The 23,599-nt window shown below is 47.1% G+C and overlaps 1 protein-coding gene across 14 annotated transcripts in view; it reads right to left on the minus strand.

The window, feature by feature from the left end:
• BMPR1B (bone morphogenetic protein receptor type 1B) overlaps positions 1-23,599 on the minus strand; it is an 825,728-nt gene that overhangs the window by 296,130 nt on the left and 505,999 nt on the right. For 8 of the 14 annotated variants that reach the window (XM_029597542.1, XM_029597519.1, XM_029597536.1 and 5 more), the window contains one exon: positions 7,664-7,827. The exons of 1 other annotated variant lie outside the window; for it this stretch is intronic. In XM_029597542.1, coding sequence (XP_029453402.1) covers positions 7,664-7,736 — 73 coding nt within the window. In that variant the 5' untranslated portion in view covers positions 7,737-7,827. Of the gene's footprint in view, positions 1-3,252; positions 3,469-7,504; positions 7,609-7,663; positions 7,828-8,395; positions 8,526-8,691; positions 8,785-8,846; positions 9,008-23,599 lie in introns of those variants that run through there. 5 more of the 14 variants (XM_029597564.1, XM_029597559.1, XM_029597554.1 and 2 more) reach the window with 5 other exon arrangements.

Genomic DNA, 23,599 nt, shown 5'->3' on the forward strand with positions numbered 1-23,599 from the left:
CTTCTCTCATCACGTCTTCATCTCTTCTCTGCCCATATAAACCCCCACAGAACAGCATCGACCAGCACCGTTTTGTTGATGTCAAATTAAGTGCCGGACTCAAGGCTGGCTGGCAAGGCAGAAGGAATTGGAGACGGCTGCTGCCCCTTTCGTGCATCAAGAACTCCATGGAAGTGGTAAGGAGTGGATGGGGAGGCCATGGCCCTAAGCTTATCGGGCCGATACAGTAAAATCCACGGGAGAGCCGGCAATCCGAGGCAAGCGCCCGTTCTCCCGGGCACGCGATTTAGTATTCAAATGAGGACCCATGGTAATAAGGAGGCGCTAGGGACACTAGCGCATCCCTAGCACCTCCTTATTGGCAGAAGCAGCGGCTGTCAGAGAGTTTGACAGCAGACGCTTAATTTTACCAGCGTCGGTTGTCGAACCCGCTGACAGACATAGGTTCGGAAAACAGACATCGCCAAAATTGAGCATCCGTCTTCCAACCTGCGAGCAGATTTTTTTTTTTTTTTTAATTTTTGGGGCCTCCGACTTAATATCGCTATGATATTAAGTTGGAGGATGTACAGAAAAGCAGTTTTTTCTGCTTTTCTGTACACTTTCCTGGTGCCGGCCGAAATTAACTCCTGCCTTGGAGTTAATTTCTGAGAGTAAAATGTGCGGCTTGGCTGCACATTTTACTTTCTGTACCGCGCGGGAATAACTAATAGGCTCATCAACATGCATTTGCATGTTGCAGGCGCTATTAGTTTCGGAGGGGGGGGGGGGGAAGGGGTTGGCCACACATTTTCCACGAGCTATTACCCCTTACTGTATAAGGGGTAAAAATAGTGCGTCGAAAACATGCGGCCAAACAGGGGCTAACGGTGCGCTTGGTCGAGCCCACCATACTGCATCAGCCCGTATGGGAGGAAGGAAGCAGAGGGGCCTGGAGAGGCCCCAGTAGTGCTTGGATTAGCTCAGAATGGCAAGGCCCAAGCTTTAGATTCATGGCAAGAGGTGGAAGGATAGAAGAAGGCCCTAGGGAAGCTGCTGAGATCTGAGGAAGTGGTGGTGGTGGTATGGTCTTAGGAAGGTCTCTTATTTAATAACATTTTTTGGAATGACCAGAAAATGTCAGATATTCTCGGGTAAGCCTATTTTTTTGTTCATTCCATTCAGAACAAACCAAAAATGAGATTTTTTTTTTTATTCCTAAAAAGATTGGGGTAGATTTTCAAAGGGATACACGCGTAATCCCCGAAAACCTACCCCTGCGCGCTGAACCTATTTTGCACAGGCTCAGCGGCACGTGCAAGCCCCGGGGCTTCGAAAAAGGGGAGGTGCGGGGGCGTTGCGGTTGTCTGGGGCAGGGAAGAGTGCTCTGGCACAGCGTGCCGGCAGCCGGCTGGCGTGCTCAAGTTATGCCTGCCTCGGGCAGGCGTAACTTTTGGAACAAAGGTGGGGGGGGGGGAATCGAAAAAAAAGTTCCCTCCAAGGCCGTTCCAATTTCAGAGTGGCCTTGGAGGGAACGGGGAAAGCTATCGGGGCTCCCCTCGGGCTTGGCGTGCGCAAGGTGTACGTGTGCACCCCCTTGCGTGCGCCAAGCCCGGATTTTATAACATGCGCGCGGCAGCGCGTGCATGTTATAAAATCGGGTGTACATTTGTGCGCGCCAGGTAGCGCGCACAAATGTACCCCACGCACGTAACTTTAAAAATCTGCCCCATTGTGCTTTAAAAAACAAATGCACAGCCCTACAGGGAACTGGATCCCATACAATTTTATTTCTAAAGAACAGAACTGCACATCCTTCAACTATCTCATAGACTTAGCACATTAATTTTGGATTCAAATTTGATGATAAATTGTTCTTCAAATAAGTAGGACTGCAGTAGGCTCCATAGTTAGCAGAAACAAATGTGTATGTAAGAAATCAGACACAGTTTAAATAGCTATCACCAATCCACTGTTACTGTATGCCTTTTTGTGGAAGTATAGTGACAAGAGGTCAATACTCAAAATGATTTGACCAGCTAAGTTTGGACAAACCTAGAGTTTAAATATGTCGCCTCCTCACTGCTATCCAGATAAGTTGTAGTCAGGTAACTCACTGCCCAGCTGAAATTTAGCTAGATTTAGAAAAAAAAAAAAAAAGAGGCCTTCCAGGGGCATGGCTTAAACTTAGGTAGCGCTGAAAATCAGTACTATTTGGCTAAGTTTAGGCAGCTAAGTCTATCCATTCCCAAAGCAGATCTAAAGTTATCCAGGTACACGTACTCAGATGACTTTAGCCTTAAATGGCTATATGAAAACATAACTGGTTAAATCAGAGGAAAAAAAGTTTACAAAATCTATGAGCCTGCAGGCTTGATCTCTCACCCCTTAACCCAGCTAAAAAAAAAAAACACTCTTAAACTTATGTCTGGTATAGCATTGGAATCCCCTTCTACTCTATTCCCCTTAAAGATTTTTAAAACTGAGGGCCTTCGTGTATCAGCTGGCTGTATCACTACCATTTTTTAATCCCTGTTACATGTATTTTCAACCATTTTGTTATAATGTAAACCGGTGTGATGTACACACTAATGCCGGTATAAAAAAGTTGTTAAGTAAATACTTGATATGGTAACAAAATTAAATAAAGCTGCTAAAAAAATTTTAATTTTAAAAGTATGCTTATTTTATCCATGTCTTTGTAATCTTTTGCCATATTTAATAGTAATAAAGACAGACAATAGTGCTTTTCATTCAAAACAAAATCCCCATGTGCTTTACAATTAACACTCAAGAATGTGCACAACCATTACTGGTGCAGGAGCAACATATAAGCCAAGAGGAAGACTAGAAGGCAACAATATCTGGGGTGGGCAAAACCTGTAGTATGTGTAACCCTCTGTATGCCAGGGGTCACCTTCCCAGCCTTGGGGAGCAGAGTAATTACTATCCCGAGGTGGGGAAATAAATCTCCGGGGCTGTAAGCTGGGGGCAGGATGACCTGCAGGGCCAATACCAGACTGAGAACACTCCGTATAAATAAACCTCTCTCCATAAACCTTTAGTTTGCTGCAGAATCTTCAGGATCAAACATAGTGACAGTGACAGACAGGTAGATGAAGAAATCAAAGAGAATCACAGTTCTAGAAATCTTACCTCCTCCCCTTAAGTAACAGTTTCCTCTTATAGCAACTGCTTACTTTGTTTCTCTTCTCTCTAAACCTTGCACAAGCTAGCCTGGTTCTCTCTTTAGTCCGCAAAATAGTTACTCACCAGACTGTCCTGCTCAGCTCAAGGAAGGAGTCTTTCTGGTATGGGATCAGGATCCTCCAAGCCCCAAAACAAATTCCCTCTGGCACAGTGTTGACTCGCTGCCTGCTCCTACCTTCTCTTCTGCCTGGAAGGATTCGCTATCTACAACACCAGTAAGTACTACCATCTCCGCCTCAGAGCTGTTCCCTGGAACCAGGTACTCGCTCCTCGAGGGCCTGCCTCCGTTCCAGCCCTGGTGCCATCTCCTACGTGGATCCACTGTGCGAGTACATTACCTTCAAGCCTCTCAGCTCTCAGGTATCAGGTACTCGGTCCTCGAGGGCCTGCTCTTCCTATCCTGGAGTTCTCCATACTGGGGCTTGTGCATATTCCACTGTACTCATTCTCAGTTCTTTCCACTACAGCACTGCTACCGGAGGAGTCGCTGTTTCAGCGCCTGAGGGATACTAGCCCAGCCAGGCTACTTCAACTACTCACCACTGCCACCTCTGGTGGCTTCACCACATTGTTTAATAAAAGATCAATCTCTGTGTTTGTGTGTCCTAAGCTGAGCCTGATCCGTGGACCCTCACGGGACTTCCCCCCATGGGCATGGTCAGCTGCCACAGTGTCCACCCAAACCTCACTAATTATAACACACAGTTTGGCTTCCTGGTCCAGAAAAAGTTCCTGCCTCAGTTAAGCGCAGATTTTATCATTTAACTTCCAACTTCCAGGCTGTGTGGCACTCTCTACTTCTCCTGTGCTCTCAAGCCACTGAGGATTTTTTTTTTTTTTTTTTAGGGGAAAATCCCTGCACTCCTGCTGCTCACTTTAGAGATCCAGTGGGAGGCTCACAGCTCCATTCAACTCTCTTTCCTTGTAATTTGCAACATGCCCAGACTCAGGAGAGTCAGAGTCTTTTATCACTTGTGCTCCATAACCGAGCCTCTCAGGGGATGAACTCCCTTGTCCGTCAAGGAGGCAGGTTACACCTCCTGACACACAGCTGACCCAGGGCTCTGGAATATTCCTATGCTGGTTCCAGATTAACCTCTTGCCCTGTGCACTTCCCACAGATGTAGACACACTGTTAAAACCACTCAAGGCTCCCATAAAGAGGAAACCAGCACTTTGCCATTAAACCATTCAGCTCTATGCACTTTTGGTGGCATAGGTGCCATATATGATTAGATTCTAGTGTAGACTGGGCTGGTTCACCTCAGATTTTGCTTGAATTATTTTTTCACTCTTCATTCCCTATCATCCCTTCACACTACCTGGACTGCTAAAGGGACTCTGTTTTTACCCTTCTTGGTCCTCTGGGCTGTAGAGAAGTCTCTTATGGGAAGATCCCTCGGGGAAACTGTAAAACTTGCAGAGGCTGAATGTGACACATCTGCAGCATGCTGAAGCCATGCCAGACGCAGACAGCAGATTTGCATGCAAGTCTGAGGCACCTTAGCACATTCCACTGAGGACAGAGTTAAGGGGACAGTCACTGCTTGGATACTTGGGTCAAATCTCGTCTGCCATGAACTGAAATCACAATTGTCTTGGTCAGCTAAGACCTAGCCCTCTTTGTCTTAGAGTTTTCTGCACTCTGGTTAAATTTTCTCTAGTTTGTCAGGTGGCTAAGAAGATTCTTTTTATTTAATGTTTGCAGAAATCTAGCCTACAACTTTGGTCTCTAGTCTCAGTTAAGTTAGACATCAAATGAGTGTTCTCATGAAAAATCCTTGCTCTCCATTGTACGAGCCTGCTCAAAAATTAGAGCTGCAGCCCAGTTGTAGTTGTAGCAAGTCAGGTCAAATGATCTTGGATTTTGTTGTGAGCCACACAGAACAGTTGACTTGGATTAGGAAAATCTGAACCATAATCAGACCACATTGGCTTCTTTCCTCTCATTCAGAGATAGCTCAAAATACATCTGGAACCAAGTTATCTAATTGTAGCTAGATTAATTGAAGCACCAGAAGATAAAATGATTTGGCCAAAGTCAACTATGTCCAGGAGTAGACAACCTCCAGTCTCTGTAGACACCGGTTCCTGTGGATTTGCAAACTGAAGGTGTGTGCATGCAAATCTCTCTCATACATATTCATTGAGATTATCTTGAAAATGTGAGTGAACCGTCATCCACAGGAGTTAGAGGTTGCCTTCCCTACTTATTGTGCAGTGGGGGTGGTGAAGATCTAAACTTGCATTCCCTGTGGTTCCCCTGAATCATAATAGATGGTTTTCAGATCCCACCGCCTCCTTATTCATAACGCTGTATTTGTTTACATGAAAAAAAAAAACGGTAGTAATACTAATAGGGAATGATACTGCAATTCCACTGTGAGACAATAAAATTGTTTTATGGGGAAGTATCTACTATCATGCAGATATAGGATGTTCTAAGTGTATCGGTCAGTTAAAATAATCTAGATAAAAGAAAAAAAGCCAAAAAAAACCCCAAAACAAACAAAAAACTAAGAGCATATCATGGAAGGAATCAATGAAACATTCCCAGTCTGTTCAAAATATTACGTTACATTACAAATTATTTTAATTCATGTCATTTACGAAGCAAATATTTCCTAAATGTACCCTGAGAAAATAAAAAGATGTATTTCAGACTAGTGTGACTCAGGGTTTCCCAAACCTGTCCTGGGGAGCTCACAGCCAGTTAAGGTTTACAGGAGATCAATCTGAATATTCTGCGTTTCCACTGTGGGGTCCCAAGAACAGGTTTGGGAAGCCCTGCACTAGCAAATCCAAACTTAGCCAGGTTGAAATGTCCTCTGATAATCTAGAGCAGGGGTGTCAACTCCAGTCTTCAATAGCCACTAACAGGCCTGGTTTTCAGATTATCCACAACTGAGCAGCACGAGATAGATGCACTGCCTCCATTATATGTAAATCCATTTTATGCATAATCATTATGGACATCCTGAAAGCCAGGCCTGGAGGTGGCCATCCCCGATCTAGAGCAGTGGTTCCCAAACCTGTCCTGGGACCATCTGCCAGTCAGGTTTTTCAAGATATCTTCAATGAATAGGCCTGAGATCTATTTGCAGGCACTACCTCCATCGCATGCACATTTATCTCATGCATATTTACTGCAGATATCCTGAAAATCGCACTGACTGGGGAGGTCACCCTGCACAGGTTTCAGAACCACTGCTCTACTGCAATAACACCTCCCTCCCTACACACACACACACAAAAAAAGCGCTAATTAACTTCCTCCAGGTTACTTTTTCAGTGATTCAGTGCATGCATCCTGGTGCCGTGTACCCCATGTGCCCCCTAACTGCTGGTGGATGCTACAAGCAGTAACATGAGTTTTCTGCCAGTGTGAATTACTATTCCCCATGATATTTCACAACAAACTCGGAGAGGCATCTTATCATCGACTGCTAAATTTTTAATGAAAATGTTATAATTTAATTTAGTATTCTGCTTGTTGAAAAATATCTTCCCCTTGTCACATATTTACAAAAACATATGCCACTTTTTGACTGTTTGCAAGGAAGATGCGACATAAAGTCTTGTGTCATGGAGCAACGATTTGTGGAAATTATTGCTGAATCAAACAAAAACCAGATACATGTTTTTGCAGATCCTTGGCTGAGGGAACATACACCTTACTGATAGGCTCCACAAGGGGCTTGGAGCACCAATACCAGATGGAAGCATGGTTTGTCTGCTACGTGCCAGAAATCACAGAGAAAACAACTTTTTTCATCTCATTTGGAAGGTGTTCACCTTTGCTGAGCATTTCAACCTAGCTGACTGGTTGGAGTATCTTTTTAATGGCACCAATTAGAATCACCCCCACCCCCACAACTCCATTTGATAATAAGGTTTATCTGGTAAATATATTCCCTAATTTATAGGGTTACTGTGCTTGTAAGTGATACTAGATAATGTGAGTCACTGCTGATTATGGTTAGGATGCACTGCTACTGAGCACTTTTTAGATAAACCGTTAGTTTTCTAATCTGCAGATACTGTTCTCTTCAATTGTTACACTATTAGCTTTCTTTTTCAATAGATATACACACATATAATCATACAAAACACGCACCAGGGCACCAATGATATTACAATAAAGTTAATTTACAGATCAAAATTGCCAAAAACATTTCATAAAAATGCTTAATCTTTTAATTTGGAGTTTGCAATAAAAAAAAACACAAAACACTCCCATGGCACTTGTTATCCTGCAGGTGTAATATCTACGGAAAGCATGCAGGTTAGATAAAAAACGGCGGATCTAGATTACCTGTGCACTCTCTCTCCCCCCTTTTTCAAGCGTTGCTTTGCATCCTAATGACAGCAGCTAAGCGGCGCCTGGCATGTGCCGCTGCCTTTCACCAGCAGTCGCTCCTCAATAAGAACGGGCTCCTAAGCCTCCCCCCTCCGCCTCAAGCTCCTCACTTACCGGTGGCGTCCAAGGACAGCAGGAGGATGACGGCGAGGTGAAGCTGCCAGTGGGGCTCTTCCAGCCAAACCATGGCCCCCGGGCCGGGACTGCGCTGCTGCTGCCGCCGCCGGCCGCCCGCCCTCGTCTCAACTCGTTCGCTGCCCCAGCTCTCGGGACGAGCCCTGCGAGGGGGGGGAAGGGCAAAGAGAAGCGGGTTACAGCCTGCAGCACCCGGCGCTTCCCCCGATCCTCCCCCCCCCCCACCCGAAGGACGGGCGCACTCCTGGGAGCTCGGGCCTCCAAAAAAAAACACAAGGCTTTCCTTTAACCCCTTCCTTCCCTCCCCTGCAACATCTTCTGGCAAGAGGAGCAGTGAAGGCTCCTGTGAACTTTGAAAGGCGCACTGCTTTCCCCCGGCATTTCTGCAAGCACAAGTTCTTACCAACTTGCTTGCCATGCTTTTTGTTTTTTTTTTATTAGATGCGCCTTGAATGTTTGAACGGCAGGTTCACTCAACATCATGTTGTGTTCTGGCTTTAGGCCAGTTTTGTTAAAGGTGCTGCATCCTAACAATTAAACAGTGGAACCTCAGGAAAATGACTTCGTTTTTCTTGCCGGCTAGGTTGAAAGAAATGAACATTTAGGGCTCTCCCTTCCGCTGTGCGCCGAACTTGCAAAGCCACATAACGTTGTAGTTTACAACCTGCTTTAAATAAGTTGTAGTTTATAACCTGCTTTAAATAATTTCACCTCTGCAGTTATTCTGCTGTAAATAACTTCTTCTCCTCAATTATGGTTGCTCTTCTCTATCTTCTCTGCTGCTATCCCTTCTTCTTCTATGTCTATCCCCCCGCCCGCCTTCTCCCTCTCCCTCTCTCTGTTTATTGTAATTTCCTCCTTTCTCAAGTTATATTGTAAACCGGCGATGTGGCTCACCAACGCCGGTATATTAAAAGCTGTTAAATAAATAAATAAATAAATAAAGCAAGCCGAGGTGCAAACCCCGCACCAGGTTGTTAGGCGGCTAAGTATGGGCTCAGCTTTACCTGTTGCGCGGCGTCTCTCCCCAGCGCGCCCCCGTTTAACGCGCGCAAACTTGTGCTATGACCTGCCATCCCTCATTCTCGCCAATCCCGACCAAGCTTTTGAACATTTACCCCCCCCCCCACTGCCTGCTACTTGTCAGGATGCCGAGTTTTACCCCAAATACCGGTTTGTATACGTGTAGGTGCATGACGGAGGCACAGGAAAGAGCAAGTCTGCAAGCAGATGCTAATTATTTCTTCGGTAGACTTTTGTCACAGGAAGTAAACAATTGGAAGTCATTATTGTCTCATTTACTTTAAATTGATATTGCGGGGTTTTTTTTTGTTTTAATCGTTCTTAAAACATCAGGAGCTCATTTCCCATATATTTTACTCGAAGTTGCTTTCTGTCTTGGTACTTTTTTTTTTTTTTTACTAAAGAAACGATTAAAGTATATGTAAATACTTGTTTGCGCGCTGTATGCGGTTTCAGAATGACCACCCTGACCCCCATATATGCAATGAAAACAAAGGCAGCTGTGGAACAGACATGAACGGTGAAGGTGGAAAGCGCTTTCAGGACAGACAGGAGCTCCCCCTCCCCTGGCGCTTTTCGGCTGCACGGCTACAACCTCACCGCAGAAGGAGAGTAACAAAACCATGACAAAAATCACACTTCTACGCTGCCATAAAAGTGGACAAGAGGTTAACTGCTTTCCTTTTTTTTTCTAATTATTCCCCCTCCCCCCATTGCTTTTTTTTTTTTTTTTTTATGCTAGGAGAAATTAACATGCCCCCCAAAAGTTATGCTTGCGAGGGATATTTTTCTGCTGGGGTAAAAAAAAGACGCACGGATGAACAATGAGATAAACTCTATGCAAAACCCGTTCTTTAAACGGATAATGAGCTGCTAAAAGCTATTTACACAAACCCCCGATTCAAGGAGCGTAAATAGGCACACTCAGCCTGAACATTTAAGAAAAGGAGCATCACATTTGAAAAACGAAAAGAAACAGGGGAATGCCGTAGGAACAGCGAGAACCTCCTTCACGTTCACCCCTAGCTGGAGGTCCTTGCTTGGAGCTACTTCTATTACTTCAACCCCGAAAACTAGACTCGCATATATGCAAAAATGCTGAACAATTTCAGAAAGCTAAACAAAAAAAAAAAAGTTTTCGATGTGTTACAGTGTTAATAGAGTACATTCAAGAGGTTAAGTTCCCACTCTCTTCCCAGCTCATTCACATTCCACATCGGTGGTCAATGACAACCCAAAGAAAAGAGGCTCGCTGCCGCCTCTCTGAAAAGATGAGCACTTTTTTTTTTTCTTCAAATAAACAGTTCATCTATTCCACCTTCCCCCTCCCCCCCCCCCCCCTCTACTTTTTCCCGCCCCGGCAACCCTTCTTCCAATGAACAATTCGCGTCCCTCCTCCCAGGTCACGTTCCATCCCCCCTGCCCTCGCCGCCATTCCCTTGCCCTATTAAATAATACCATCCCCACATCCCATCCTTTCTCAGCCTGCCCTCCCCTCCCCTCTGGAGTGGTTTGTATATTATTCGGAGCACGTATTCCCTTCAACTTCCATATGGCAGATCTACAGAAGCCTTTTCTCTCCTAAAACGGATAAGATAAAAAAAAAAAGAGAGAGTGAGCGCGTTTGGGGGGGAGAGGCACCCCTTCCACTTCTGCAGTGCTGGCAGAGGATGATTTGTGTTCTCACTTCTGGGGTATGACTGTCACTGCTGATCTGCTTTCAAGCCTAAGATTACATGTGATAAGGCCTGACCTTATTTGAGCATTCACACATTATGCACTCATGGCGAGCAAGCCGGGCACAAAAGTCCCTCAGATGTTCTGGGCATCAATCAAGCTCACAGCGTGGAGGCTGCCAAACTTTTCTTCCATTCAGCTCGGAAGAGGAAAAGGCGAATCCGAGGCAAACTTAATAAAGCTGAAAGTTGAACCACAGTCTATGCAGAGTCCCACTCCTCCTGAAAGCATGGGCCTTTTGACAAATTCTCTGCAGTTGCCTTGGAAAAATTAAAATCAAGAAAACCCCCCAAAACGGTGCCAGCTTGATTTTATTGTTAGCAAGTTTTGTTTCTGTTTGAGATAATCCTGCTGCCCCACACATGTACTCACACACACTTTTACAATTATGACTTCTGACAAATGAATATGAATTTCTTTCCTTCTTTAGCAAAAGACAATAAATATAAACTTCTTGGGCCCCCTTACCTGCTCTGGTCCTTCCCCTCAGGGCAGCCAGGCCCCGCGGCACAGGACGCCGCCGACTCGGCCTCAGTTTCCGCCTTCCCTAGGCGCGCGACCGCCTCTCCCCCTCCTTTTAAAGGGCCTGTGGCAGGAAACTTCGCCACGGCCCTGGAGAATGACGTCACCGCGCCCGGGTATTTAGACCCGGCTCAGACCTCTGCACTTCGCCTCAGCAACAGGTCCTGCTCAGCCTAGAGTGTTCTTGTTGCTACGTCCTAGATCCTGCGTTCCAGTTTGCCTTCCTGTTCCTGCCTTCCAGCCTCGCCTTCCTGATCCTGCGTTCCTGCCCCGGCTCCGTTCCTGCTTCTTCTGCCTCCGGACCGACTCCCCGGTTTTGACTCCTGCCTGGTTCCTCGCCTCCGCTTGATCGCTGCCTGTCCTCCTGACCCCTGGCCTGCTCCCGCTATCGCCTGTCCGCCGCCTGCCTCGACCCGGTCTGCCTGGCGCCGCCTCGCCTTCTTCCTGGGCTCCTCGTCACGAGAGACCCGCAACCTAAGTCCTGCCGACCCCAGCACCCAAGGGCTCAACCGGAGGGGGAACGTGGGCAGGTAAAGGTGAAGCTCCAGTTGGGTCTTCTCCACCTGTACCACCTCCCAACAAGGACCCCTGGGGGCCTTCCCTCGTCTCGGCTCAAGGGTCCCCCATAACGCAACACTTCTATACTTGTTAAAATTAGGGATATACATGCGTTTGAAATGAAATAAGAACCATCAATGGCATTGCTTATTTCGTTTCCTTATGTCTTCAAAATGGAATGAAAGAAAACCCAACAAAATTCCATTAGTTTTTAAAAGATGGAACAAAAAAAAAACCCCTTTACTTTCAATTTGGGGCACCTCGAGGCTTTTCCAGGCCCCCCCTCATGCTTCCCCCATGGACCAGGGTTCCCTCCCTCCACCCCCTGCCAAAAAAAACCTGTTGGGGCCAAGGATCAATGTTTCCTTTAATGTTTGACATACTATCTCCACAAAAATGTTCTTTTGTGCAACTTTTCTATAAGCAGAGTTCAAATTTGTGCACTGGGAGCCACTATAATTCCCCTGAAAAATGGGCTAGGGACCCCCCCCAGGCTTCACTTATTCCCTATCGGGCCGATACAGTAAAAACGCGGGAGAGCGGGCAAATTCCTCTGGCGCGCGCACAGGCCACTCTCCTGTGCGCGCGATTCTGTATTTAAATGAGGCCCGGCGGTAAAAACAGGCAAAAGGAGGCGCTAGGGACACTAGCGCGTCCCTAGCGCCTCCTTTTGGACCGGAGCGGCGGCTGTCAGCGGGTTTGACAGCCGACGCTCAATTTTGCCGGCGTCGGTTCTTGAGCCTGCTGACAGCCGCGGCCCGACTTCAAATTTTTTTTTCTTTTTTTTTTACCCTTCGGGACCTCCGACTTAATATCGCCATGGTATTAAGTCAGAGGATGCACAGAAAAGCAGTTTTTACTGCTTTTCTGTGCACTTTCCCGGTGCTGGAAGAAATTAGCGCCTACCTTTGGGTAGGCGCTAATTTCTGAAAGCAAAATGTGCGGATTGGCTGCACATTTTGTTTTCTGAATTGCTCGGGAATACCTAATAGGGCCATCAACATGCATTTGCATGTTGCGGGCGCTATTAGCTTCGGGGGACTGGACGCGCGTTTTCGGCCCCTTACTGAATAAGGAGTAACGCTAGCGCGTCGAAAACGCACGTCCAATTGCGGGTTAACAGTGCGCTCCGGAGCGCACTGTACTGTATTGGCCCGTATGTGAGCTCATATTAGGGAATGAGGCGAGAGGGATGCCACTTGCCTCTTGTCCCTCAGACATCCCTTTAAAAATGACATCAGCCACCTCCGAGACCAGTGCCACAGTAACTTCAAGGTGGCCTCTGTTTCAGGGCCAGCTGACAGCATTTTGAAGTGATGTCTGCAGGGCAGGAGGTGAATAAGGAGTCCTCTTCCCCTCTTCACTACTAGGACCCAAAGGAAGGGGTAAGTGGAGGCCAGGGCAGCCCTGGCAAATTTTTTAGGGAATGGGAGGGAGTTTTCTGGGCCCTGGGGATGCCCCATTTCTTTTTGTTTGTTTGGGGGGGGGGGGGTTGGAGCAGGGTGGGTTTAATGTTTATTATGGTTGAGGAAATTACCAGAACCAAAATAAACATTAAATGAATTGAAACACAAACCAATGAAAAAAAAATTGGGGGGCTGCACATCCCTAGTTTATATACAACTATGAAGTAAATGAATGAAGATGTGTATCTACACACACACACACACATATGGAGGATATTTTTCAAAGGGACTACTATGGATAATCATTATTAAAACATTTCTTTTACGCCTCCCGGACCAACTATTTGGTCGCTTGTTTTCAATGTACAATTAATATACATTAATCCAACAATACAAATAAAAAACAAACATACAACAGTAATTTGCTAGTAAAATCGAGGATTATTTAGCCACACTCCTTAACCTGATTTGAAATGGAAACAGCCATGTTTTCAACTTTTCTAAAAGTCAGGTAATTTGAGTTCTTCTTAGATGTAAAAGTAAGCTTGTTCCATAGCTGAGTGCCACAACAAAGGACACTCTATCCTGTAGGCTAGATCTCATAACAGACTTATGCAGGGAACTGCCAAAATAGCGGACTATGAAGACTGTAATTCTCTGGCAGGTGTATACTACCAGTGTAGTGTGTCCCTTAAATACAGGAGATCATATTCATGCATCACTTTAAAGAAAGAGCATCGAAATGTTGAAATGAACTCTTGAAACCATGCAAAACCAATGCAACTAGCATAATATTGGTCTTGCAGATGTCCTATATGAGCATTCCCAGATTAATCTGGCTGCCACATTCTGTACTACCTGAAACTTTCGCAACAGCCTCCCCTGGAAATCAATAAGCAAACCATTATAGTAATCCACATGTGGTAAAATAAATGCTTGAATAAGCACCCAAAAATATTTTCTGTACAAAAGAGGGTGCACATGCTGTAAAGGCATAGTCTGAAATAAGGTGTTTGGACTATGCGGGACACCTGACTCTCAAAGACAAACCTGACCCCTAGTGATTTAACCCCATCCACCACAAACACATTATTGCTCTCAATATCAACTAAGTGAGTGACCTGAAGGATCAGTATCTCCAACCACAAGGATTTATGTTTTGGATTCACTGCGATTCAACTTACTCTCCAATAATCAATTAGAGATAGCAAGCTTGGCCTCTTTAACAGTAATAAGGCTACCCAAAGGGTAAATAGTCTGTATGTCAACCATATATATATATATATACACACACATTCATTTCCAATCTCCGCATTAACCTACTAAGGGGCTGCATGAATAAATTAAACAGAAACAGAGACACCGAAGAATCTACAGAACCCAGCATTCTAACACCATTGGATCCGATAGTATTTCTTGTATTGATACGGATACCTTCCTGTTTTCCAAAAAAGGGGGTCACCTATTGCCAACTCTGTCATAAAAAAGTATAATAGAAAACTCAATCAAATGCAGTGAACATGCCCAGTAATATAAGAATACTAGCTATACCTGGTCACGCGTTGCCGTGGCTCAGTCTGGTTTAATTTCACAATGCGCATTTGCTCTGCTTCGGCCGTCCCAACTCCCTCCCCCCCTTCCCCGGCGCTGGACGGACTGGCTCGGCGACTCTTCTACCCTTTCCTCCTCCTGTGTGTATCTGTCCGGCAGTCCCTACTTCCTCTCCCCTTCCCCAGCGGCGGAGGAACGGGCTGAGCCGTTTCTCGGAGCGGCGACTCGTCTGCCCTTTCCTCCTCCCCTCTGTGACACCCAGCACGTAGCGCAGAGCTCTATGGTCCGCCCATGCGTGGTAGAGCTGCTCTCTACTGCGCATTTGCGGTCCGTCGGTCAGAGCTCATTTATATTGTAGATAGCGTGTGTTGTTTTTACGTCCAACAGATGGCGCTGTTTTTCCAAAAAAGCATGTTTTTACCTGTCACAGGTGTGACATCTATATAATATAGGTAAATAAAAATACGCACGTATTCGAATGCAATGTTGTGTCAAAATTTCAAAGCAATCGCTGAAGAACTTTCAGAGATTTAAGATTTTGAACAAATGAACATTTACATTTTTATTTATATAGATTTGCCTTTACCTGTCAAGTGCAGTAAATCACATTGAACTGCCAAAAACACGGTTTCCGTGCTGTGGTCGGATATCCAAGTTATTATCATCATTAAGGCAAGAGTTTTACATGCAAAAACCACCGATTGGTAGCTTGGGTTAGGGTGTGGAAGCCACTTGATGGCTTTCTGAATTGAACCGACAAAACTGATTGAAGCACACGGATCTTAGGAACTTTATTTTTCTCTCTTCCCCAACCTACTACAGCCTTTTAGATTTGCTTTATTGTGCATGTGTGCTTTATAGTGCATGTGTGCTTTATAGTGCATGTGTTATTTTCACAAATAAGTTTACCCTAAGATAAAAGATGACATGCCCTGGGACAGAGTAGGGAAGGGGTTTGGATTTCTGTGCCTACTTTTGGATTTTAGGAAGTATACACATACTGAGATGAATTTTGAAAGCAAGATGAGTGCATTAATTAGGGGAAGAAGTCGGGCTCATGCATGCCAAGTGGGGTTTAAAAGCCGAAGATATTCGCATGTGTCTCCTGCTGCGCGCACATCTCTTTCAAAAGGGGGTGGGGCATGAACCTGAGATGTACGTGAGATGTACGTGTAAATTCCTGATGTGACCCAGCGTCTGCAGAGGTCCCCTGCCGTGTAACTATTTCTACTATGGATGATGTGGAAGTTAAAAATTAAAGAAGGCTAGGGAGATCTGCTGGGTTTTAAGGGCCATGGCTAACCAGGGGGAGGTGAAGGCGATTAAACTAGGGGGGGGGGGGGGGGGGGTTGGAGGACCTCTCTCTTAACTGGCTGAACTAGGAGAAACTGATAAAACTGGGAATAGGTTCGGCGAGCGGCCCTTTTAAAATCCCGATTGACGCAGCAGAAGCTGGATTTGTGTGCACATACGCGAGCCCACTTAAAATTTGGTGCACATGCGTGTGCTGCCAGGCTATTTTATAACACGCACGGGCCGACTTATGCATGCAAATGTGCGCGACGCGCGCTTCTTTAAACGTTACCGTCATTTTTTGCTGAAAAATTTCTGCAATATTTTAGAAGATGTAACTTGCGCTGATAGATTTGGTGGGATAATTTAAAAACTAGACTTATGCATGGCTAAGTCCACTTGAAAACTGGTGTAGCTTGCATGTTTTTTTGCTGAATTTTCTTATGCAAATTCTGAAAGTTATCCACTAAACACATCCATGACAAGTAACCAAGACTCCAGTTTGATAAGTCATTCTTATTATGGCACTGGTGACCCCCTCGGGACCGTCACTTGTTGGCTTTAGCCTACGACATGGGATAAGGAGTAGGAGAGAGGAGAGAGGAGCGTACCATTTACTAACAGCACTCCCCTGTGGGGCTGCTGCATTGGTGAGCTCCAGGCTGCACAAAAAAAACAGGCAGGGAGGGAGTCTGGGGTGGCATTAGTTGGTTAGATTCGGAAGACAAAGGAGTGATTTCTGTTGGTTTCCCTTTTCCTGATGGAATGGGCTTCATTGATTTTAGTGCTCAGGGTAGGAAAGGGGAAGATTGTACCCTTCTCTCCGTATCCTGGAGCGAGAGAGAGGTTTGGCTCAAAAAATGTTGAAGATGCTTTAAATTATTTTTTGATTTTCTATTCTTGGGTTTTGGAGTCCCTAATCCTGGCTTAGAGAAAGGAAGTCCCTGCCTTGGGTAGGATAGGGAAAGAAGAGCTGCTGAGCCCATCTCACACCCAGCAGATGGACAGTGCCGACTCTGAGCTGTGTAAAGCAGGTACGTTGGTGGGAAGATGATTTGTCCACTTTTGCTTGAAAGAAGTTCCATCACCCATCCTGCTCAAGAGAGCAGAGAACCGAGAGTGCAAAAAGATTTTCATCTGGAGCTCCCCATCCCTGGAAAGACAGATGATTTGGGAGTGGAAAATATTGGGAGTACCACAGGGAGCAGGGACCCCAAGACCCATGCCCTGAAGGATGAGACCAAGTTATTCATCCAATACTGAAGGACACATTCACAGAAAGAGAGAGAGAATGGAGAATAACTTTGAAACATGGATATAGCCATATTGAAGTATATATATGGTGCCAGTTAATTACCATGGAAGACCTCCAGTACAGTTTAACTTTGGAAAACCCATCCAGAGTTTCCTCTCTGGTTTGTTTGTTTTTTTGGCACCTACACCCAACCACAACTGACACCTAGTGACAGCACCCACAGCAAGAGCCACTCCCTAGGTCTATCCTCCCCCATTCAGAGAATTCACATCCCGGGGCTATGGGACTTTGTGAGGACTTAGCCCTGGCCCCTGGGACAGAGTGACCCCTGCACTTCTCAGGGCTACATTATGATTAGGAGGAGGAGCAGCCTAGGGGTCACAGCAGCAGGCTATGAACCAGGGAAGCCAGGGTTCAAATCCCACTGCTGTTCCTTGTGACCTTGGGTAAGTCACTTCACTCTCCATTTCTTCAGGCACAAACTTACAGGGTCATTCATCAACCTGCATTAGGTTCTTATGGCGCAATAAAGCAAATGTTGCTTACCTGATGTAACAGGTGTTCTCACAGGACAGCAGGATGTTAGTCCTCACAAATGGGTGACATCGAGGATGGAGCCCACCACGGAAAACTTCTGTCAAAGTTTAAACAGAACTTTGACTGGCCCCTACTGGGCATGCCCAGCAAGGCACTGACCCTGCAGCCAGCAGGGGTCTCCCTTCAGTCTGATTTTCAAAGCTACAGGCAGTGCCTAGAAAGTAAAAATAAAACGAACCCAACACCGCGGGGAGGCGGGCGGGTTTCGTGAGGACTAACATCCTGCCGTCCTGTGAGAACACCTGTTACATCAGGTAAGCAACATTTGCTTTCTCACAGGACAAGCAGGATGGTTGTCCTCACAAATGGGTGAGTACCGAGCTGAGGATGTCCCGACTTGCACCAAATGTACCCAACGGTGTGCAGCAGGCACAACAACTGAGGAGAAATTTGGGAAAGGGCATCCGCACCCTACCGGGTAGGTGGAAGGGTGTTGGTACATCAGGTTGGAAAAAGGTTACGCAAGACAGACTGGCCGAAGATGGAGTCCTGTCTTCCAGCCTTGTCCAAACAATAATGGGCTGCAAAAGTATGGAGAGAAGTCCAGGTTGCAGCTTTGCAGATGTCCGGAAGCGGCACCGATCGAAGGTGTGCCACTGACGTCGCCATGGCCCTCACAGAGTGTGCTTTAACACGGTCTTGAAAAGGAATGCCAGCTTGCTCATAGCAAAAAGAAATGCAGTCCGCCAACCAGGAAGAAAGAGCCTGCTTACCCACAGGTTGTCCCAACTTATTAGGATGGAAAGAGACGAATAATTGAGTGCTCTTCCTGTGGGAAACTGTACGGTCTAGGTAAAAAGCTAGAGCCCGTTTACAGTCTAGGGTATGCAGGGTCTGCTCTCCAGAGTTGGAGTGGGGCCTGGGAAAAAAGATAGGTAGAACGATAGATTGATTGATATGAAACTCCGAAACTACCTTAGGTAAAAATTTAGGGTGAGTGCGGAGTACCGCCCGGTCCTGCAGGAGCTTAGTGTAAGGCGGATAGGTAACTAGGGCCTGTAATTCACTAACCCTGCGAGCTGAAGTAACAGCCAAAAGGAATAACACTTTCCAAGTGAGATATTTCAAGTCACAGGAGTGCAGAGGTTCGAAAGGAGGTTTCATTAGACGACCAAGAACCAGGTTAAGGTCCCAGGATGGGGCCGGAGGACGCAAGGGTGGCTTTAGATGGAGTAAGCCCTTAAGAAAGCGTGTTACTAGGGGTTGTACTGAAATAGGATTACCCCCAATACCCTTATGGAAGGCGGCTACCGCACTGACATGCATTCTGATAGAAGAGGTTTTAAGACCTGATTCAGAGAGATGCCATAAATAGTCCAAGAATTTGGAGATTGGACAGGAAAGGGGATCAAGGGACTGAGAAGTGCACCATGATGTGTACCTTTTCCATTTGTATGAGTAAGACTTTCTTGTGGAAGGCTTTCGTGAAGCTATCAGGACTCGAGAAACGGAATCTGAAAGGTTAAATGGTTGAAGGACGAACCTTTCAACATCCATGCCGTCAGGGACAAGGCTTGGAGGTTGGGATGGAGGAGGCATCCGTCGTTTTGAGTGAGCAGATGCGGGTCCATTCCCAGAGGAATGTGCCTGCGGATGGAGAGATCCTGGAGTATTGGAAACCATACTTGGCGTGGCCAGTAAGGTGCTATCAGGATCATGGTTCCTCCGTCCTGGCGTAGCTTCACGAGAGTCCTTGACACAAGAGGGAGTGGAGGGAATGCATAGAGCAGACCGGTTGTCCACTTGAGGGAGAATGCATCCCTCGGCCGAGAGTGCTGGCTCCGAATGAGAGAGCAGTAATCGTGCACTTTGTGGTTCTGAGGGGACGCAAAGAGGTCTATGCGGGGAGAACCCCACTTGTGAAACAGAGAGGTCGCTACCAGAGGATCGAGTGACCACTCGTGTGGGTGGAAGACTCGGCTCAGCTGGTCTGCCAATACATTGTGTACTCCCGGCAGGTAAGTAGCCCTGAGGTACATGGAGTGGGAGAGGGCTTCCGCCCAGATCTGCGCAGCTTCCTGACACAGAAGGAAGGAGCCTGTGCCTCCCTGCTTGTTTATGTACCACATGGCCACTTGGTTGTCCGTCTGGATTAAGATTATCTGATGAAAGAGATGATCTTTGAAAGTGCGGAGCACATAGCGGATTGCTCGAAGTTCCAGGAAATTTATCTGGTGTTCGGCTTCCTCTTTGGACCATAACCCTTGGGTTTGAAAGTCGTCCACATGGGCTCCCCAACCGATGTGAGAAGCGTCGGTGGTTAGGATTACTTGCGGATCCGGTGGAAGAAAAGGTAAGCCCTGAAGGAGGTTGACCTGAGTCGTCCACCAGGTTAAGGATAGGCGCAGCGCTTGTGTGACTGTGACTATGGAGGACAGAGGCTGAAAAGCTTGAATCCATTGGTGTCGTAGAGTCCATTGTGTTACTCTCATGGCTAGTCGGGTCATGGGAGTGACTTGAACCGAGGATGCCATGTGTCCTAGGAGAATGAGGAACTGGCGAGCCGTGGCAGTGTTCTGAGACTGGAGCTGGCGAGCCAGGGACATTAGGGTGTGGACCCTCTGAAGTGGAAGGTAAGCCTTTGCCTGTAAGGTGTCCAAGTCTGCTCCAATGAAGAATAAGGTTTGAGACGGGACTAAGCAAGATTTCTCGTAATTGACAAGAAACCCTAAGGAAAGGAGTGTTTGAATTGTCAATTTTAGGGAGGATTGAGCTATCTGTTGGGTGGAGGCCCTGATTAGCCAATCGTCCAGGTAGGGGTAGACGTGGACACCTTCCTTCCTTAAGAATGCTGCTACCACTACGAGACATTTGGTAAAGACTCGTGGGGCAGAAGCCAGACCGAAAGGTAGGACACGGTATTGATAATGGTCGTGGCCTACGAGAAACCGCAGATATTTGCGATGGGATTGTGTGATCGCAATGTGGGTATAAGCGTCCTTGAGGTCGAGAGAGCACAGCCAATCCCCTCTTTGTAGCAGAGGGAGCAGTGCGCCTAGGGTTACCATTTTGAACTTCTCTTTTTGAAGGTATTTGTTGAGGGCTCGAAGGTCCAAAATGGGACGTAGTCCCCCTGATTTCTTTGGTATTAGGAAGTATCTGGAATAGAATCCCTTGCCTCGTTGAGAGGGAGGAACGGGTTCTATAGCATTTGATTGCAGAAGAAGAGACACTTCCTGTTGTAATTGAGCCAAATGGGTGGATAGACTCCACGCTTGAAGAGGCGGGGAGTCTGCCAGAAGAGTTATGAAGTTGAGGTGGTAACCCTGTGCGATAATTGTTAGCACCCACTGATCTGAGGTGATCTGCAACCAAGGTTGTAGAAAATGGTACAGTCGACCTCCTACAGGAATGTCTGGAAGAGGGGTTTGGCATGTGTTCCCTACAAGGGAGTCAAAGGCCAGCCGCAGGCCCAGGTGGAGGGGCTACAGTAGGCCTTTGTTTCCTAGGCTGACGCGGCTGAGGCCTAGTAGAGGATCGAGCTGGACGAGGCCTGGCCGATGGAGGGTAGTAACGGCGTGGCCGAAAGAACGACTTCTTAGAGTCCTTCTTAAGTGGTTGTTTGGAGGAAACCTCAGACGGAACAGAAGAAAGTTGTTTCAACGTCTCGTGGTGATCTTTTAATTCAGCTACAATTTGCTGAATTTGTTCCCCAAACAAATTGTCCCCTAAGCAGGGTAAATCCGCTAAACGATCCTGGACTTCTGGGCGAAGGTTGGATGATTTTAACCAAGCCCAACGTCTGGCCGAAATGGCAGTAGCTGAAACCTTTGTGGAGGCATCAAAGATGTCATAAGCCGTTCTGATCTCGTGCTTCCCTGCTTCAAACCCTTTGTTAAGAAGGGCCTGAAGCTGTGGCTGGTATTGGTCAGGTAATGTGTCAGCAAAATCTTGCATCTGTTTAAGGATGGCTCTGTTATATTGCGTCATGTAGAGTTGATATGAGGCTATGCGAGAAATCAGCATAGCTCCATGGTACACTTTCCGTCCCACACTGTCCAGGAATTTATTGTCCTTGACCGGCGGAGTGGAGGAGTGTGGCTTTAGACGCTTGGCCTTTCTTTGTGCGGACTCAACCACAACAGAGCGATGATCCAGTTGAGGCTTTTGAAAGCCTGGTGCTGACTGGACGAGGTATGTGGAGTCAGCCTTCTTGTTAACTGGTGATACAGATGAAGGAGATTCCCAGTTTTTCTTTAAGAGATCGAGAAACACCTGGTGAATGGGGATGGAAGCGATGATTTTTGGAGCATCCAAAAATTGAAGCAGTTCCATCATCTGGTGTCTGTCATCGGTCTCAGATTGCAGCTGAAAAGGTACAATTTCGGACATCTCCTTTACAAAATTAATAAAGGAGAGATCCTCTGGAGGAGATCTTTTTCTACTCTCTGTAGGAGAAGGCGGTGATGGTAAATCTGTGTCAGAAGATGTATCATCACCCAGGTATCATAGGGATCACTTGGGGGTTGAAGCCCCGATGGACCAGGTTGAGGATCCAAAGGCATCGAAGGAAACCTTGGAGGAACCGGTGGTACAATCGGTACTGGGAACGGCATCGAGGGTTTCGGTGCTGCCGATGGAGTCGGTGCCGGTCTTGGAACCGATGGAGTCAAAGGATAAATCGGTGGAGATATTCAAGAAGGCACCGATGGGACCACCCCGGAAGGGGGAATCAGGAACGGTGTTTCTCCCGCCGATGAAAATCCAGTCGGAGACGATGGCGCTGTCGGTGCTACTGGAATCATCGATGGAAGGGCATGTACAAGTGCCTCCATACGTTGTAGTAGCGGTGCCAGCGCTTCCACCAAAGGTTCGGTGGTCGGTTCCTTCCTCGGTGGCGGAGTCGGTGCCGGGGTCGATGCCGGTGGCGGTGCCGGAATCGGTGCCGGAGACGGTGCCAATGGAGGTTGGAATTTTTGCATCGCTTTCTCGATGGCCTCCTGGACCAGCCGGTCCAGTTCTGCCCGGAGACCAGGGGTAACAATACCCGGCTCGACGGGAGAGGGAGGCTGAGGCAGAGCCGGAGGGACCACCGTAACCGGTGGGATCACGGCTCCCACACCCCGAGAGGGTGAGGGTTTCCTCGATGCCTGCGAACGAGACGTGGACGGTGCCAAGTCTGATCGAGGCCTCTTAGTCGGTGGCTCGGCTTGTTCAGAGGTCGATGACTGTGGATCCTCGACAGGCCGAGACTTGTGCCGTCGATGGCGATGCTTGTCCTTCCGGTCTCCTCGCCCATCCGGGGAGGGGACAGGAGTCGACGGCCGAGAAGTCATCGATGGTGGACGGTCACCGGAGGGTTGACGATGGTGGTGCAACTTTGACGGTGCCGGTTCCGATGACGTCGATGCTATCGATGGCGTTGGGGTGGGTGCATGGAAGAGGAGCCCCATCTTCTCCATCCTGGCTTTGCGACCCTTAGGTGTCATTAGGGCACATTTGGTGCAAGTCAGGACATCATGCTCACTTCCCAAACACAAAACACAAACCCTATGGGGGTCAGTGATTGACATAGTCCGGGTACAATCCGGGCATCGACAGAACCCCGTCGCCATGGCTTAAGGCCAAATTTAGTTGCGGGCTCGGTAATTGCCAACAGGCCTCAAGGGCCAAATTCGACGGTAGTCGAAGAAAAAGGGCAAAAAACTTACCGGTTTCCGCGGAGGTGACAAAAATTTGTCGAAGGGAGACCCCTGAGGGGCAAATTTTCTTCGGAAAGAAAAATACCGAATTCCTGTCAGGAACGTGGTAAGAGAGCTCCTTTCACCGCGTGGCAACTGCTGCGCGGAAAAAAGAAGACTGAAGGGAGACCCCTGCTGGCTGCAGGGTCAGTGCCTTGCTGGGCATGCCCAGTAGGGGCCAGTCAAAGTTCTGTTTAAACTTTGACAGAAGTTTTCCGTGGTGGGCTCCATCCTCGATGTCACCCATTTGTGAGGACAACCATCCTGCTTGTCCTGTGAGAAAAGGTGTCTA

The sequence above is a fragment of the Rhinatrema bivittatum genome, chromosome 1, assembly GCF_901001135.1.
Source record: "Rhinatrema bivittatum chromosome 1, aRhiBiv1.1, whole genome shotgun sequence".
Taxonomy (NCBI): Eukaryota; Metazoa; Chordata; class Amphibia; order Gymnophiona; family Rhinatrematidae; genus Rhinatrema; species Rhinatrema bivittatum.